This window comes from Prionailurus bengalensis, chromosome D4 (genome assembly GCF_016509475.1).
Source record: "Prionailurus bengalensis isolate Pbe53 chromosome D4, Fcat_Pben_1.1_paternal_pri, whole genome shotgun sequence".
NCBI lineage: Eukaryota > Metazoa > Chordata > Mammalia > Carnivora > Felidae > Prionailurus > Prionailurus bengalensis.
In genome coordinates, this window is record NC_057359.1 from 93,091,461 (window position 1) to 93,108,806 (window position 17,346).

At 64.9% G+C, this 17,346-nt stretch overlaps 1 protein-coding gene across 5 annotated transcripts in view; it reads left to right on the forward strand.

Moving 5' to 3' along the window:
* NACC2 (NACC family member 2) overlaps nucleotides 1–17,346 on the forward strand; it is a 70,404-nt gene that overhangs the window by 25,041 nt on the left and 28,017 nt on the right. Inside the window, exons 2-3 of one of the 5 annotated variants that reach the window (XM_043566478.1) lie at nucleotides 13,503–13,930; nucleotides 14,261–14,435. In XM_043566478.1, the coding sequence (XP_043422413.1) occupies nucleotides 13,565–13,930; nucleotides 14,261–14,435 (541 nt within the window). In that variant the 5' untranslated portion in view covers nucleotides 13,503–13,564. Of the gene's footprint in view, nucleotides 1–11,462; nucleotides 12,113–13,502; nucleotides 14,436–17,346 lie in introns of those variants that run through there. The other 4 variants (XM_043566479.1, XM_043566480.1, XM_043566477.1 and 1 more) reach the window with 4 other exon arrangements.

A 17,346-nucleotide genomic window follows, 5' to 3' on the forward strand; every position in this document is an offset into this window, starting at 1 on the left:
CTTTGTTCTTTGTCAGCATCGTTTTGGTTATTCTGGATTCCTTGGGTTTCCATAAGAATCTTAAGATTGGCTTGACAATTTCTGTGGTGATGTCACCTGGGGTTTTGATTAGGATCCCACTGAAATCTGTGGGTCAGTTTGGGGAGTATCTGCTGCGTTGGCGATGTTAGACCTTCTAATCCGTGAACATAGGTATCTTCCCATTTATTTACATCCGTAGTTTCTTTCAACACAGTTTTACAGCTTTCAAAGTGTAAGTTTTTACACTACTTCTGTTGAATTTATTTATTTAAGTATTTTGTGCTTTTTGATGTCATTGGAAACGAAATTAGTTACTAATTTCATTTTCAGATTATTTGTAGCGTACAGAACTGTGTTTGAGTTTTGTCTACTGATCATATAGCCTGCAAACTTGCTGAACTTGTTTATTGGTTTTAATAGTTTTTTGGCCGACTCCTCAGAGTTTTCTGTGTACGAGATCATGTCACCTACAATAGAGATAGTTTCATTTTTTTCCTTTCTAACTACTTTTGCTTTATTTTATTTTCTTGCCCACTGGGCTCCGTGAGGGCCCCTTGTACAGTGTTGACTTCCTTGCCTTTTTCCTGACCTTAGGAGGAAAGCAGTCAGTTTTCTGCTGCTGAGTATGATGTTACTTGTGGGTTTTTCACGTGCGCACTTTTTCAGGTTGAGGTTTCCCCCTTTCCTGGTTCACTGAGTGCCTTTATGTGCTGTTTATGTGTTACGTGTTTTTGGATGACAGATGCCGGAATTATCTTGACAGAGATTCCATTTTTTTATCTTTATTTTTTAATGTTTATTTATTTTGAGAGAGAGCGTGCGCGTGCATGAGCAGGGGAGGGGCAGAGAGAGGGAGAGAGAATCCCAAGCGGTCGCCCCATCATCAGCGCAGAGCCCGACTCGGGGCGCGATCTCACGAACCATGAGATCATGACCCGAGCTGAAATCAAGAGTTGGACGCTTAACCGGCTGAGCCACCCAGGCACCCCAACAAAGAGAGATTTTAAAGAATCACTCCCGTGTTCCATATTCCCGGAAGTAGAAATTCAACACAATTTTGATACAAGTTTTGGCATCAGTTTGAGTTATTCAGTAGAGTCGACCATAGATTTTCTATTTTTTCCTAGTCGGGAACACACGTGCGTGTATCAGTAGCTTCTCTGATTGGTCGAACGGTGTAAAGAGTGTGGGAAATTCCGATTAACTACTTTCCTCATGAGAAAACACATCCAGATCGTGATAATAAAATCCATGCTGGATTTATAAATTAAAGAAAAGACATCAGGTTGTTTTTAATTTTTTTTTTTTTTAACCCAAGTTACCGGAGCACTCTCTTTTGTTCAAGATTGTGGACATTTGGAGTTTTGCTTGGAAATACTTTTTGAGCTGGTTGTTTTCTCTGCAAAGGGCTCCCTCCTTAAAATGCTAGCTCATTTACAATATTAGAATTTCCTTCTCTTTATATTGTGGGAATTCCGAAAGTATTAGGTTTGTGAAGTTACTTATTACGTATGAAGTCTCTCTCCGAGAGACTCTGAGTCTCAAACCCCTTCAGAAATCCCAACGTGAGAAAGGTCTGGACACAGCCTGCGGCACCGGCCACGGGTCAGAAGTGAACATGGGGAGCGGCTCACCTTGCCTCGTCTGATGAGAGAGAGGATTTCCTTTGCGGCGGATGTGAGCTCTTCCCTTGACTGATGAACGAACACGACTGACCGCACAGGCGAGACCCCTCACCTGCCCCTCGGAGTCTCCCCGTGGTCACACTGGAAAGCCGGCCGTCGGCCCGCTCGCTGGCTCCCGGCTCCGGCGGTGCCCCAGACAAGGGTGGTGGAGACCAGCCGGGGCCCCGGCGACTGCTCCTTCCCGGCCCTTGCCACGGAGAAGGGACGTGGCCCGGACCACACGTTACGCGGGATACGGGTGGGCTGACAGATTAGGCCACCTGCCGGGGACGGAATAGTCTTGGGGTGGGGGGAATAAACCGCCAAACAGAAGAAGACCGTCAGGGAGGCCGGGGTCTGCTGCCCCCTGGGCTCACTCGACGGGAGGCTTGCGGGCCAGCCCGCGGGATGTCCGTTGGCGCATAGTGTTTTCACTTAGGCCCCAGACCCGCGTACACGTGCGAGGTGAGTGTGGTTGCAGATGTGCCGACCTCACGGAGGAGGAGATGGCGGGTTGGAAGGTGACTGTGAGGGCGCCCGAGGAGCCGCGGACACCGAGGCCCGAAGGGGAACGAACGGGTGGTCTCCCGGACCTGCCAGGCCAGACCCGCGGCTGGCTCGTGTCCTGCAGAGCAAAACCCCGCGCCTTTGGGGCTGTCTTTTCCAGCGGAGAGAAAGTTTGCATCTTTCCTGGACGAAAACGAGCACGTTTACATGTAACTTGGCAGAGCCTGGGTAGAAAGGGAGTCGGAGGGCGTCCTCCCGGACGGTGGTCGTCCTGGGACGACCTTGCGGCGGCCCGGCGGCCCCGCCTCCCTGTGATGGTCACTTCCAGGTGTTTGATAATTCTCTGAACGGCGTCCCGTCCACCTGGGGTTCACGATTGTGTATTTCCCGAGCTTGCTTCCCGCCCAGCCTGCCCGCCTGCCGTCGGCCTCTCGGCCCTTCTCTGAGCTGGTGCTTTTGGGGCATCTGGCTGGGGGCGGCCAGCGTGGCCCGTCCGCCCACCGCTCCCTGACCTGCCTCTCTTGGCTCCTTCCTCTGCTGTCTTCCCTCTACCTCCAGCTTCTCCCGCAGGCTCGATTGATTCCCAGCTGACCCCCAGTGCCAGGTCCCCCCAGTGAGAAGGGCAGGCCCTGCGGCGGGACTTGGGGAGCCTGGTGTTCTGCGGGGCCGGGGGAAGCGTCTTCGTGGGACGGGTGCCAGGTGCGGGGCCTGCTGTCTGTCCGAGTGGCTACTGGCAGCCTGGGGTTCAGTCCCGTGTGCCTGGGGCAGCAGGAGCCCTGACCTCACCCCACTGTGCCCCGGCCAGGCCGTAGGAGGCCACCTGGCATCTGGCAGGACGTGAGCTGGTGGCCGCGGGCTCCCTGACCTCCGTGGGATTCCAGGGCAACTGGGGACCAGGCCTGGGGAGGGCCTGCCACTGTCCCCCTCCCCCAGCCCCTGGGGGAAGGGTCTCCTTCAGCCTAGAAGGTAGTGGTACCACTGGGCCTTGTCCCTACTCTGAGACAGTCCAAGATGAATAGTGTGATCCCGGGCCAGGAGATCTGGGGACGGACACACACACACACACACACACACACACACCCCTCTGTCTCCACCTCCTCTGCTCCCTGCCACCTGTGCAGACCCCCACCCACAGGCTCCCAGGAGGCGTGTGGGTCTGGGAGGGCTTGGGGCGAGCAGGCAGCGCGGGGGGTTCTGGTGAAGGCGCCGCCAGCTGGATGCCCGCATAGCCGCTACCTGGCAGGTGGGAATGAGCCGGGGAGGGCTGGGGCCCTGGGCTCCCAAGGGTGGTGAGCATGTGCCCCAGGGTGCTGAGGGTCTTCAGAGAACGTGGTGCCCACCAGCTGCGTCTCTGACGGGCACGTGGCTTTGTCCTCTGTCTCAACCCCCACCCCTGAGGTGTGGGGGCCAGCCGTCGGGGGGGGGGTCCCACCCTCCCGGTGTGAGCACTGCACCCCGCCGTTCCCGGCCTCTCTGGCTGGTCCTGTCCGTGCCCCACAGATTCCGCAAGGTCTGGGGCTCTGCGGCCCCTACCCCCCAGCTTGCCACGGGAGCCACATGAGAAAGTGGGGTGGGGGCCAGCCCGGTGCCCCCACCTGTGGCACAGGGGAGCCGCCTCTGGAACCCACCGCCCTGGCAGTAATCCTCATTCCCAGGCTATAAAGTCGGGCGTTCGTATTTACGATCTTTATTTTTCATATCAGTAATTACCTTTTATGGCCCCGGCTGTATGCCGCGGCCTGTGCCTCTGATCGCGGGCCAAGCACGGACCTGCCCCCTCCTGCTCCCCCCACCTTCGCGCGGCAGGATGCCTCCGCCTTGCACAAGGGCTTGGGGAGATCTGGGTTTGTGGTTAAGATTCTCACATTGGAGCACGAGGACAATTATGTGTAGCTTTTATTCGGCCCCCAGGATTCTTACTGCATTATCCGTATTTCCTTTAATTTGTGGGATTTCTAGTAAATGGGCTTAAAAATAGGTCTGGGCGTGATGCCAGGCAGATGCGGGCAGCAGGCATCTCTGTGTCTCCTTGTCTAAAGGCAGAGTGGGGCAACCCCCGTGTCACTTGGGCCCAGCCTCCTGCATGTCCCCTGAGGCAGTCCCACTGCCACTGCCCCCTGGGAAGGGCGGGGCCGGGCCAGCCCAGGTGCCCTGAATCCTGGACAGGAAGTGGGGCTTGTGTTTGGGGCTGCCCGGGAAGGCAGGGCCAGGGGCATTTGGGGACTCTCTTGAGGGGAAGGAGGCGGGCAGATGCTGTGGGGCTCTGGTGCAGGGCAGCGGGCGGGCTCCCGGCTGTCGGCATGTGCACCCCCGGGCTCACCAGGTGGCAGCCCCCAGGCGCCCCGAGACCTGGGTCCATGCCACCTGCTGGAGCCCCAGAGGCCCCCGTGGTGCCCGTCTGTGAGGGCTGGTACTGTATTGGGCTCTAAGCGGCTGGCGTGGCCTCCGTCCCCCAGACCCTTCTGTTCTGCAGGTCCCAATGCCCCGTGTCCCTGCAGACAGGGGGACTGGCCCCAGAGCGTGGTGCCGGAGCCCCCTCTGTCCTGCTTGTGTGGGGCTGGAGCACCCTCGGGACTCAGAGGACCCACTGACCTGTCCTCTTGGCCCCTCGGTGGCTTGGCGCCCCGTCCCCAACTCCATTCCAGAGTGGGGGTGGGGGACATCCGTCTGTTTCCGCCCTACTGTGTGAACCGAGCCCGCGGGAGGGCCAGAGTGTCCAGGGGGTTGAACGTGGAGACAGGGAAGTAGAGATGCTCCGCCCATGGGGTCAACCCTCACTGCCAGGGGGAGCGGCCCCTGCTGAGGTGGGCAGTGGGAAGGAGGCCGGGCGTTGGGAGCCCTTAGGGAGAAGGTGAGGCCGGCTGTGCTGGCCCTGGGCGGAAGGGGGCGGGGGGGGGGGGGGGGAGGTGTTGCTGAGGCTCCTCAGGCATCCACCCCGCCCCACACTGGCTCTGGCTTCAGGGCCAGCAAGTGCAAGGTTGGCCAGGGTCTCCGGGCCAGGGGGGCCACCGCCACCAGCCGCCGCCTTGCCCGGAGTTCCGAGGTGGGGGCTGCTACGTTGTGGCCCCGTCTCCGTGTAATTGGACCCCCCCCTCCGGCAGCTGATTGAGTATTTCTGTGTCTGTCTGATTTACATTAGGTTTTTAAGCATAATTAGAAATGCAGGGGAGCTTTGTGTCTTACCTCGACTATTTATGGCACGATATGCAGATGAGAAAGGCTATGAATATTAAGGACGGGGGTGTGTGGCACAGCCGTGGTGGATGAGGAGCCGGTGACCGGCCCAGGGCAGCGCCTCCCGCCCCCCGGCGCCGGGACCCTCGCCCGTCCCCCAGGTGCTCCGGGACCCCCACAGGCCTGTGGGAAGGGGAGGGTGCCCAACGGGCTGAGGAGGGGGTCCGGCTCCACGGGGTCCGGCCCGCTCGGTCTGGGCAGCCCCCGGTGCCCCTGAGCCCCGCCCTCCAGCCGGGGGGTGCAAGGGGGGACCTCCCGCCAGCCGATAAGGGGGAGGAGGCCCGTCTGCCAGCGAGTGGAGCTGGCTTTTTAAGTTATTAAACTATGCCCGAGGGAGACACTCTTCAAGCTTACGTTATTTAAATTACAAATACGGGTGAGGGAGATTGTCGGCTCTGTTCAGAACACTGCTTCATTCTTTGGGAGCCTTCTGGAACCGTTTTGTGGCTCGAGAGCGGACCTGCTGGGTCCACGGGCTCCTGGCGGGGCGGCGGCCAGTCCCTGCTCCTTCATGCCGTGTGGCCGTGTGGCCGTTCGTGCCGTGTCTGTTTGCCCCCCCCCCCCCAGCCCCATACCCACAGTAAAGTCAGAGTATTTGAGAGTGAAGGCTGGGGGGGCTGGGGTGTCGAGGAGCCCCTCGGACGTGGGCCCGGCTCGGCCACACGGACCACCAGACCGGACCCTTGTCGGAGCCCGTGCCGTGGGACACGTGCTGAGATGCAGGACCCGCTACCCCATCTGGCGGGGTGTCCGCCCAGCCCGTGCCCAGCTCCGTGGCCCTGCAGCAGCAGTGGCTCCGATGGCCGTTGGTGGCCTGCCTGGTGCCGTGGGTCCCCGTGTGCGTTGAGCCTCTCTGAGGACCAGCCCCGGGTGTGTGGCACCCTCCTTGGGGCGGCGAGGGGGAAGGACTGATAAGCACACGTTTGAATTTGCAGATTCTGGCAGCCTGCCTTTTTCTGTTTGGGGGAAGGAAAAAAAAGCTTCCAGGCGAACGCTTGTTGTGAAGTTGAAGCCAGTTGAAGCCAGCTGTGGTGCCCGATGCCGGCCCAGGCTGCGGTCGGGGGTGAAGGCTGCCGGGTGCCGGGGGGCACGGTGAGCCAGGGCGGGAAGTGCGTGCCCCTTCCCCTGGCACAGGGGCTCCGGGGCCAGCACGTGCAGAGGCCGAGGGGGGATTCTCCTCTGCAGCGGATCCTGGGGGCCCCGGGTGGGTCCGGGCCCGAGCCGCCGCACGGTGCCTCCCTCTCTTGCCACCCAAAGCTTGTCCTGGGTGGCTGCAGACGCGGGACGCAGGTCCCGGGCCCTGGCCTTGGCAGGAAGCTCAGGCTCCTTGTCCGCACCCACCTGGAGAGGAGGGGCTGGGAGGCGGGCACACGGTAGGTGCGGTGGGTGCATGTTGGGGGCTGCGGGGAGGGGCTCCCAGCAGCCGAGACCCCACCCTGGAGCCCCGGTCCTCGAGGGGTGACTGGCCCTTCCATTAGCAGCGAGGCCCCGAGGCCCCAACTGGCGGGTGCCTCACCCAGCCCCTGGGGACGTGGCACGCCCAGCTGGCGGCCGTGCTGTGCTGGCAACCGACACCTCGACCCTTGAAGGGTCGCCCTCCCCGGCGAGGCCAGAGGTGCTCGGCACAGCCAGAGCACTGCCGGGCGTGGGGTGTAAGTGAGCCTCCGCTCCCGCAGGCCGGGTAACCGGAGCCTGCGCTGTAATTGGAAAGCTCCCTCCCCGCCCTCCCTTAACAGCCCGGACGCACACAGCAGGCGCACACAGCAGGCGCGGCCCTGGTGCCCACCCCCCCCACCCCCCCACCCCCCCGCGCTCACGTGTGCCCGCTGACTCACGGGCTAACTTGCCTGCCTCCCGGTGAGGCACTGTCCTGGGGCTGCGGCCTGCCCCGCCCCCACCAAACTCGGAGCACCTTGACTTTCAGGAGGTGTCCCCGTTGCTGAGCTGGCTTCTCCCCGGACGGCAGGGCTTGGCGGCCGGGCCGAGGGGGCTGCCCCGGGGACGGGCCTGGTGCTCGCTCGGGGCAGGGGAAGCAGGGAGGCAGAAGGGGCTCCTTTGTTTCCTGGGGCACCTGCCTCCCCGCCTCCCTGCCACGGGCGTATTTGATAGCTGTGCGTTTGCCGAGGCCCAGACCTCTTATTAGATTGGAAGAATTAAATCCTGCCCAATGATCTTATTTAATTTCATTTATCATTTATCTCGCCTCTCCTTCCTGGGCTGGTGGTGACCCTACAGAAGGTAGCCGCTGCGTTGTCCCACCTCAGGAAGCTCCTCGGGATCTGGGGGGCGGGTGGGGGGGGGGCTTCTGACAAGGACCCCCAGACCTTGCAGCCGTACCTGCGTGGGGTCCTGGGGAGGAGGCCCCCCTGCTTGGAATGCCCATCCTTCTCTGGTCCTCTGGGCCCCCAAGAGAAGTCCTCGGCGTGTTCCCAGTACCTGTTGGAGCCCCTGCTTCCCCAGGTGCACCTAGAGCCCTGCGTGGCCGGCCTTGGCCTGGCTGCAGCCGAGAACCTGTGCCCCGTCTGCATCCTGCCCAGCCAGGCCCTGGGGTGCACACCCTGCGGCCAGTCCCTCGGTACCTGTGTGGGCACCTGCGTGCGGCTCCTGGGGCCGGTGCCCTCACCCCCTTCTCGTTGGGTTCCTTCCCTGTGCACCTGCTGGCCGCGCTGCCCGTGGGGGGCCGGGAGGAGCTCTGGGTGACCACCCGTGACCCTGGGTCCTAGATCCTGGCTCTCCCCGAAGGAGGGTCTGCGGTGAAGAGACCCACCCCCTCGCTACCCACGTTTTCTCATTCTGGGGGAAGTCGTGGAGTCTGAATGGGGTGGGGGCCCCCGAGGCTGGCACAGCTGGACTCTGGCCTCGGGATTTCCCAAAGTGGGTTCCGTCCTGAAGGTCGTTAGGAGGGGGCGGGGTTCCGTGGTGCAGGGGCTTTGAGGATGGCCAGAGTGAGCACAGTTAGAAATTTCTGCTGTTCCTTCTGGCTCTTCAGAACCTTCAGTAATAGGCCAGTGGGCATGGCGAGTCTCGCTGGGGGGGGGGGGGGGGGGAACCGAGGCGTGGAAGGGGAAAGGCGGTCTTGGTGGGGCTGGTGCCCGCTGCCCTCGGCCCACTCGGGTCCCGGCCCCTCCTCTCTGGCCACCGCACAGGGTCGGCCCTTGACCTGCCCTGCTTTGACGGGTCTAGGCACGTAAACCAAGCCTTTATTTGATTCTTGTCTCCTAAAGTTCAGCTTTGTTCTTGTCCCGGCCAAGGCTTCTAAGAAAGCAATCTAAAACCAGCTCTTGTAGGGCTGTCCTGGGCTGGGCCGTGGGATGGCAGCCTGGCCTGTGCAGGTGGCCTGAGGACACACGTCCCCCGGGACCCGATGGCCTCATCACCTTCCAGAGGAGGAATGGTCCCCTCTCCGGGCAAGCGGTCTGGCCCCCAGCCCTGGGGCACAGGTGTGGGCGGGGATGGGCTGGGGGCTGACGGAGGCACCCATCTGGACCACCGCCTCCTGTCCCAGTCACCGCAGGTAACGGCATTGTGATGCAGGTTACTGGGGCATAGAGCATGCCACGTTCGCCGTCCGCCTCGACCCTGTAGTGACCGTCAAAGCGTAAACCTGACCCCCAGGGGACACATGAGCGTCCCAGATGTGGTGCCATTTGCTTGAGGCCACAGGACACAGATAGGAGAGCAGCAGGGCCGGGCTTGTGGGAGGCGGGGGGGAGGGCATTGCCCGGTGGGACCCAGGATTGCAGCCCTGCTGACCAGCCAGGACCTGATGCTTGGAGGGACAGGCTCCGAGGGCCTCTTGGGGTCCCTGCCCTCAGTTTGGGACCTGGCCAGTGGCTGGCCCAGCCCCAGGCCACTGGGGCCCTCTGGGCACCGATGCACAGTGTACCTTTGCTGGCCAGGCTGACTCACCCCTCTCACGGCCCTAGAGCCCTCATCTGGCTCAGGGGACCCCATCTTGCTCTCCAGGAGACTCCTGGCAGTGGGTGCTGTGGGTCTGTGAAGGGGCCATTTGGAGGGCCCCTCTCCTCTGTGGTGTATTGCTGGCCAGCACAGCCCCACTCTCGTGGCCCTCCCTGGCGTGCCCAGCATTGGGCTAAATGTCCACCAGGCAGTGGGCAGACCCCCCCCCGCTTCCCCCCATCCCCTGCCCCGACCTTGCTCAGGTCAAGAGACACCCTTGGCAGGCTTCTCTGAGGAGGTGACAACAGGTCTGTTCCAGGCAGGGCCGGGATGAGGCACAGCCAGCGATGGGGGCGGGGGGATTGCTCCTGCAGAACCGGTGGAGGCCCAAGGCCAGCACCCAGGCCAGGCATGGCCCTGCCCCGCCCCCCATCACGGGTCCCGCCATCCTTTGGCCTCTGGGTGGCCCTCTGTTTCCCCATGTCGGCTCTGCCGGTGCCCCGGTCTGCTTTCTTTTGTGGCCGGGTGGCACGTGGGGGGTTGTGCCCCCAGCCCCCTCATCTTGGGGCCAGTGGGCTCCTCCTAGGCCCCAAGACAAGGAAGCTGCCAGGACAGCACAGTCCAGTCGGGAGGCCTGACATGGCTCCTGGCGGGGGCGACCCTGGGTCTGTCCTTCTGGGTCTGGATGCCGGCAAGGCTGTCCCACCACTCCCCGGGGTTGTGCGGACACAGGCGTCCGTGTGGACCCCCAGGCAGCTTCCCCAGGGCAGCGGGGCCAGGCTGTGCGGAGCGCGAGACCCTTGCCCTGAGGCCTGTCTGCTGTTGACCGGGCCACGCGCGCACCCCCGCCCTCCCCCGGACTTGCTGCTTCGACACCCTCCAGGTAGAGGAGAGCGAGGGCCCAGGGTCCGGACTGGCTCCATCGCCAGGGGGACGAGGGCCAAGTCCCCCATCGGAGCAGCGAGTGGGGACCATTTCTGCCGATGCTCCAAGCTCAGCGCTCACGTGGCCGCCACGCCGAGTCGCCATCCGTCCCACGGTGGCTGCCGGGAGGCCTCCCCACACCTGTATTTCTTCCTGTGCCGTTCCTCCCGCAGCGTTTTATCTGCTGTGGGAAGCTGAGCCCGCCGCATGTGAGCGCGGACGCGCCAGATGGCCCTTTCTCTCCCTCCGGACACGCCGCTGCCGTGGAGGGGGCGGTGGGAGGGCCGCTGCCTGTGCCCCGGCCCCTCCCGCTCCGGCCGCCAGGGTTAGGTTCTCGGTGGTGGCAGCCGGGCCGTCACCCGTCTCGACCGACTTCCTTTTTGCAGGCTGTGTGTGTTCTTCCCAGGGCCGCGGTTGGGGGCGAGAGGGGAGACCGAGGCAGGGCGGGCCAGTGGTTTGCCACAGGCGGGAGCGTGGGCCTGGAACAGGACGGGCCGTGTGCACAGCACAGCCTCCCCTCCCAAGGGAGGCCCAGGGGAGGAGCCCAGCCTCCTTCGCACGGGCACCCTTGCAGGTGGTGGCTTTGCTGCCCGGCTGCTGGGAGGGGCCCCCCTCGGCCTGGCCCAGCTGCACTCACAGAGTTGTTCTTGAAAAGACCCGCGTGGGGGCTTGGGGGACAGGGTGACTTTCCTGGGTGAGTGGGACGGGGTGTAGGGCTGCACAAGCGGGCCCTGCTGCTTCCAGACCCCAGGGAGAAGTAGGAAGGCGAGCAGGGGCCTACTGCGGAGCCCTGGGGGGGGAAGGGGGGGGCTGGGCCTCGTCCTCGCCCCCCCTTCCCTGTCTCTGGGCCTCTTCTCCCACCTGTGCTTGCCTTCCTGCCTCCTGTTCTCATCACCTGCCCCTCTTTCCCGCCGGGCTCCCCACCTTCACCCTCTGCCCTGCCTGTGCCACCCCGTCGCCCCCCTTCCTCCTAGCCTCCCCGCCCTCTACGCCCCCCTGTGCCCCCACACCCTCATCCTCCTGTCCCCGGCGCCCTGCCCCCTCGTCCCCCACCCCCTCTCCCCTGTCCCTTTATCCCCCCTGCTCCCTCATCCCCCACCGCCTGACCCCCCCAGCCCCCACGACCCCAGCCCTCCGCCCCCCTCATCCCCCACCCCCCCCGTCCCCTTATCTCTCTACCCCTTTGTCCCCCACCCCCTTGGCCCCCCACCCTCCCTCCCTGGCAGAGTTGGTGGCTGTGCCAGCCCTGCAGACTGTTTGGAATACTTTAAATGCTTTGACACTCGGGCTGTGCTGGATGGCAGGACGGCCGTTTACTGGGTAATTCACATGCAGAGCCGCACCATAAATCTCAGCGCTCAGTTGCCGTGGCACCACGGAGCGTTTCTCCGCGTACAGTACAGTATTTCTGCCATCTTTGTTTGCATTGTGGTGAGTCATCAAAGTCTGTCTTGTACCAACACCCGGAGCCGTGCATTCCCCTGGCACCAACACTCCACTGTTTTTAAAGCCGGGGCTGGAGCTGGCATTTACTTGGGCTCCCAAGTCAAAGGCCGCTATTCATTCCCGAGAGCTGCCTGAATGTCCGTCTGCATCCGGCCTCTTCATTTAGATGCTGTGCGCTGCCCCGGAGAGCCGGGCTGGGTACAGCTGAGCTGCGGCCGCCGAGCCCAGCGCCGAGACTCTCTGCCCTGCTCCTCCTCCTCCTCCTCCTCCTCCTCCTCCTCCTCCTCTCCCGGCTCCTCGCGCCCTCCCCACCCCAAGGGCTCCCGCTCTGTTTGCTGCATTCCCGGAGCAGCTGGCGAGCCTGCCCCTGCCAGGCGGAGCGGGCACTGCCGGGCCACCGGCGGCAGCCGCCAAAGGTAGGTCTCCCCCGCGGGCCGGTGCCACGGCCGACCGGCAACTTCTCCGCAGCGGGGGCACTGCGGGCCCTCCCCCCGCGGCCACCCATCTGCCCAACTCCTGTCGCCGGGGTCCGGGCGCTCCGCCCTCCCTCCGCCCTCCCTCCTCCGGCCGCCCGGCGCCTCTGCGGCCGCCTGCACTTTCCTCCCTCGGGACAGAGCGGCCCTTTGTGCGGGCGCCGCTGTGCAGAGTTGGGCCGGCGCCTTCTCCACCCGTCCGTGCCCGGCTTCTCCGAATCTTCTCTGAATCGGGCGTCAGATCAACCTCGCTGGAGCCCCGGCCCCCGGCCCCTGGGGCGCCCGAGGAGGCAGTGGCATCCCAAGCCCTTGCCGGTCCCTCCCCCCCCACTCCTCCCCGACTCCCCCCCTGACCCCTTTAGTCACCTGGGCTGGGGCCGAGCCAGCAGGGATTGGCCGGCACGGGGAGCTGGGGGACCAGGAGGGCAGGCAGGTGGGGTTGCGACAGACTCCCGACCGCTGGTCCAGCCGGGTCCCTGACGGGCGCTGGCGGCCTGGGGAGCCGGCCCCGGGGGAGGGGCGGGGGTGGCCAGCCACTGACTTCTGGCTTCAGCTCACTCCCCTGGGCGCCCCCACCCCCACCCCTTGCCTGCCTCTGCAGGGGGACGAGGGGCCAGCATCTCAGCCAGTGGGGTGGGACTCCCCCCTTGTGGGCCCTCCGTGTGGCTGCTCTGAGGGAAAAGAGGAAAAACAAACCAGAAAACGAGAGCCTCCGAGAGACCCCCTGCGAGACCCCCCTCGCTCTGGGCTCTGGCCCCTCCGAGGGGCAGGGCTGTGAGGGGTCCTTTGCTGCTAACTTTTTCTTGGGGAGAAGAGTTTGCAGACGCAGCCCGCCGCCCTCACCCCTCCCAGCCGCCGCGGGTGGCAGTGCCCTGCTCCGCGTTCTGTCCTCCATCCACCCCGTCCTCCCCTGAGTGCAGGCCTCTGTTTGCATTCCTGGCTTCTGCTGAGACGGGGCGTCCCGGGCCCCGAGGGCTCAGGCGCTCTCCTGGGGGTGGGCTCTGGGAGCCACGCAAGGAGCGGGGGTGTGTGTGTTGGGGGGGGGGCGTCCCCCTCCCCCTTCCCCCCCACCCCCCCACCCCCCCGGCTGGAACATGGCTGTGCGGCCCTGAGTCCCATGCAGCGCCGGCTGCAGGCCCAGCCAGGGTCCTGCCGTGAGGAGCTCGGGGCCCCAGGACCTCCCCTGGGTGGCTCTGCTGGAGGGGGGCCGGGGCGGGGACCGCGGCGGAGGAGGGCACAGTGGCCGAGCGCCGTTCCGTACCCTTGGCCGGTGGGCCCTGGCCGTCCGGGGAGCCTGACCCGCGTGTCCCCGCGCCCTCTCTCTCCCCCACAGATGTGCCCCGCTCGGGCGCTCCCGTGCTGAGTGTGAGGCGAGCCCTCTGGCGCCTGCCCGCCATGTCTCAGCTGCTGCACATCGAGATCCCCAACTTCGGGAGCACGGTGCTCGGCTGCCTCAACGAGCAGCGCCTGCTGGGCCTCTACTGCGATGTGTCCATCGTGGTCAAGGGCCAGGCTTTCAAGGCCCACCGGGCCGTGCTGGCCGCCAGCAGCCTGTACTTCCGCGACCTGTTCAGCGGCAACAGCAAGAGCGCCTTCGAGCTGCCGGGCACCGTGCCTCCCGCCTGCTTCCAGCAGATTCTGTCTTTCTGCTACACGGGCAGGCTGACCATGGCGGCCAGCGAGCAGCTCGTGGTCATGTACACAGCCGGCTTCCTGCAGATCCAGCACATCGTGGAGCGCGGCACGGACCTCACGTTCAAGGTGAGCTCGCCCCACTGCGACTCGCAGACCGCCATGATCGAGGACGCCAGCTCCGAGCCCCAGAGCCCCTGCAACCAGCTGCAGCCGGCCGCCCCCGCAGCCCCCCCCTACGTCGTGTCCCCCTCTGCGCCCATCCCGCTGCTGACCCGCGTGAAGCACGAAGCCACGGAGCTGCCGCCGGCTGCCGGCCCGGGCCTGGCCCCCAAGCGCCCGCTGGAGACGGGGCCCCGGGACGGCGCCGCGGTGGCGGCGGGCGCGGCCCCCCTCAAGCTGCCCCGGGTCTCCTACTACGGGGTGCCCAGCCTGGCCACCCTCATCCCCAGCATCCAGCAGGTGCCCTACTCCCAGGGGGAGCGGACCAGTCCGGGGGCCAGCAGCCTGCCCACCACCGACAGCCCCACCTCGTACCACAACGAGGAGGACGAGGAAGACGACGAGGCCTATGACACCATGGCGGAGGAGCAGTACGGCCAGATGTACATCAAGGCCACCGGCGGCTACGCAGGTAACGCGCCGCGGGGGACCGCGGGGGACCGCCGGGGCCCGTGCGGGGGCAGAGGCAAGCCCCCCCCCCCGCCCCGTGGGCCCTCACAGCCTGGCTGTGGCCCCTCGGGGAGACCGCCGCGCCGGGCCGGGCTGGATGGGCTGGAGGGCACGACCTAGGTCAGCCTCTCGTGGCCGTAGCTGAGGCCTTGACAGCCGATGCCACGTGAGATGGGAGCCGCGGGAAGGCCGAGAGACCACCCACTGGAAGCCGCCGTCCAGCACGTGGGATGGGGCTTGGTCTCCCGCTCGTCAGACGAGGAGACCGAGGGCCTCAGCGGACCAGGGACCTGGCTGAGGGCTCACAGAGTGCTGTGCGCGCCGCCTGCTCGAGGCCCGAGCGGCCCCGTCAGCAAAGCGCCAGACGCCGTTGGGGGCCCCAGCAGGCCCGCCTGCGTTACCTTTGACCTCAGCCGGCCCCCCACCCGTGTGGTGTCACCTGCCCCGTGACTCTCAGTGAGGCCAGAGACTCCCCTGTAACACATCTCATTTGCCACCACCTCCCTGGGTCCGCCACCAAGGGCCAGGCCAGAAAGTGCTTGTTGAGCTGAGTGAGAGACGTCCCCCCAAGTTACTCGTGGGGCGCTCCCCCACTGGGGACCCGTGCGTCTGAGGTGCGGAGGGTCTGGTATTTGGGGCCCCGGATCCGGTGTCCACCTGCCTTCCGTGTTCCCCGAAAACTGGCCGTGTGCCTGGGCTCGCTGCCTGCTAATTTGCATGCAGGGCCCGTGGTACCAGCGGGGAACGGCGATATAGAACCGGGCCCCGAGGGACTGCGTGGTGGCTCTTTCCTCCCCTCTGCTCCCCCACGTCCTGGTCCCTGATGGGGCAAACGCTGCTCCCCCCACCAGCCTCCCTCTCCACTTCCAGGCAGGGAGTTGTTGATCAGTGCTGGGGCGCGGGGGCGGGGGGGGGGGACGGTCCCGACCAGCTAGGGCCCTTGGGACGGCCGCTCCCCCCGGGCAGCCGAGGACTGGACAGTCTGGCCAAGCCGGGTTCCTCTTAGCACCATGGGGAGCAGGGAAGCACCGCCCTGGGCACCCCCCTGCCCCCTACAGGGGCTGTGGGTGGATGGTTGTTCCCTAGAAGTCATTACTTTATTTAAGTGCACGTTGTTACGTTTGCATGAATCCCACAGGACGCTAGTGCAAAGACCACCTTGACCTGGAAACCTGAAGCTCGGCTCGGCCCTTCAGAGGGCCGCTGGGCCCAGGCCTTAGGGGGATCTCCGGGAACCTGCCCGGCGTGCGGTGCCCTCTGCCCACGGCCGACAGCCACCCAGGGGGCCGTGCGAGGGCCGTGTGGAGCCCCAGAGCCAGCCACAGGGAGCTGGAATCTGCCAAGGGTCCCGGGGCGGGGGCTGTGCGCTGGTGGCCCACAGTGGTACCCCACCGAGGAGATGGCCCAGCCTCCAAACGTCTCCATCCAACGTGGCCATTGGCCTTGGCAGGTTTGGGGTAGGAAGAAGTAAGGCAAGGCCTTGGCATCTCTGGGCGCAGGTACTCTGAGACGGCCCGTCTGAGTACACCTGCCTTTCCGGCCTGATGAGCCTGGAGCCCTGTCTCCACCTGGACGGCAGTGGCCTACCTGTGTCCTTGGCTTTTCCAAGGAGCCAATGGGACAGTGGCCCTGGAACGGCCAGGGTAGGGATTGGGGGGCCGGGCCGCCCCACTGCCTCGACTCTGACCCGGCCGTCTCACCAGTCCCCCCACCCCCACCCCTAGCTCTCAGACAAGATGCAGGGGCACAGGCCTGGCCCAGGGCAGTGTGCCTACAGGGGTCTCCCGTGCCTTGGGTGACAGGAGGGAGTCCGGCGGCCATCAGAGCCCTTTGCCCCCGTCTCCCTGGGGGCTGTTGGCAGGAGAATGGGGTGCTGGGAAGCTGGGAGACAGAAAGGGACGGTGGGCAGAGGTGGGCCGGGCACGGGACCAGCCCTGCCTCCAGTCGGCCCGGGGCGCTGCAGTCTGGGTTTTCTCCTCAGTGAGACCATAAGTGGGGCAGGGGGGGGGGGGGGTGTGATTTCTTGGTTAAAATCTAGGTTATTGGCAGTGACGTCGCTGGCATCACCGGCCGCTGGGAAGACGGTTGTGGGGGAGGGGGCGGTGGGGGCAAGCAGGCAGAGATGGGGGCCTGTCCCCCAAGGCTGGCTGCCCCTTGGGTGCCGGCTGCCTGTACCCCGGGCTCCCTCTTCGCCCTGGCTTGGCCTGGTTGGGGGACATCCTCACAGCCCCTCGGGCGGCCGGACAGCCTGCTGCCCCCGGTCCGGGGTCCGGACGGGGGCGGGGCGGGGCCGTCGAGAGCTGGTGGGATCGGGGATGTCCCAGAGTGCATGCCTGCCACATACGGACGCTTGGGAGTCCGTTCTTCCCGGCCTCAGTTTCCCCACCTGCCAAGGGAGAGGTTGGCCTGAGTGACCCTCAAGGGTCTTTTGACCAGCAGCCTCTGTGTAGGGAAGTGGGGGACACCACACGGTCACCCCATGTCTATCCCCCGCCTTGACAAGAACCGTCAGCAGCTCCCGTCCTGGACATGCAGGGATTCGGTGCGGCAGAGGTAGAGAGTTGACTCTGACCGTGCCCCAGCAGCGCCGCCGTCCCACGCGTCTCCCGCCTGCCTTCCGAGTCCCGCGTTCTCGTCCGCGGGGCGGGCACACCACAGCTGACTTCCTAGTCCCCGAGGACCCTGGGTTGGTCTTCTGATCTGTTGCTCTTAGGACTGACTGATGCGCCAGGAGGGGGTGGGACCCGCCTGGCCGTGGGGCCCTCTCCCCACGTCAGGGCCCCCTGGGTCCCTCCTGCTGGCTGGGGGAGGGTCTCCTCTGGGGCTCAGGAAACCCCTGCTCCAGCTCTAGGTGCTCGAAGGCCCCTGGGGTC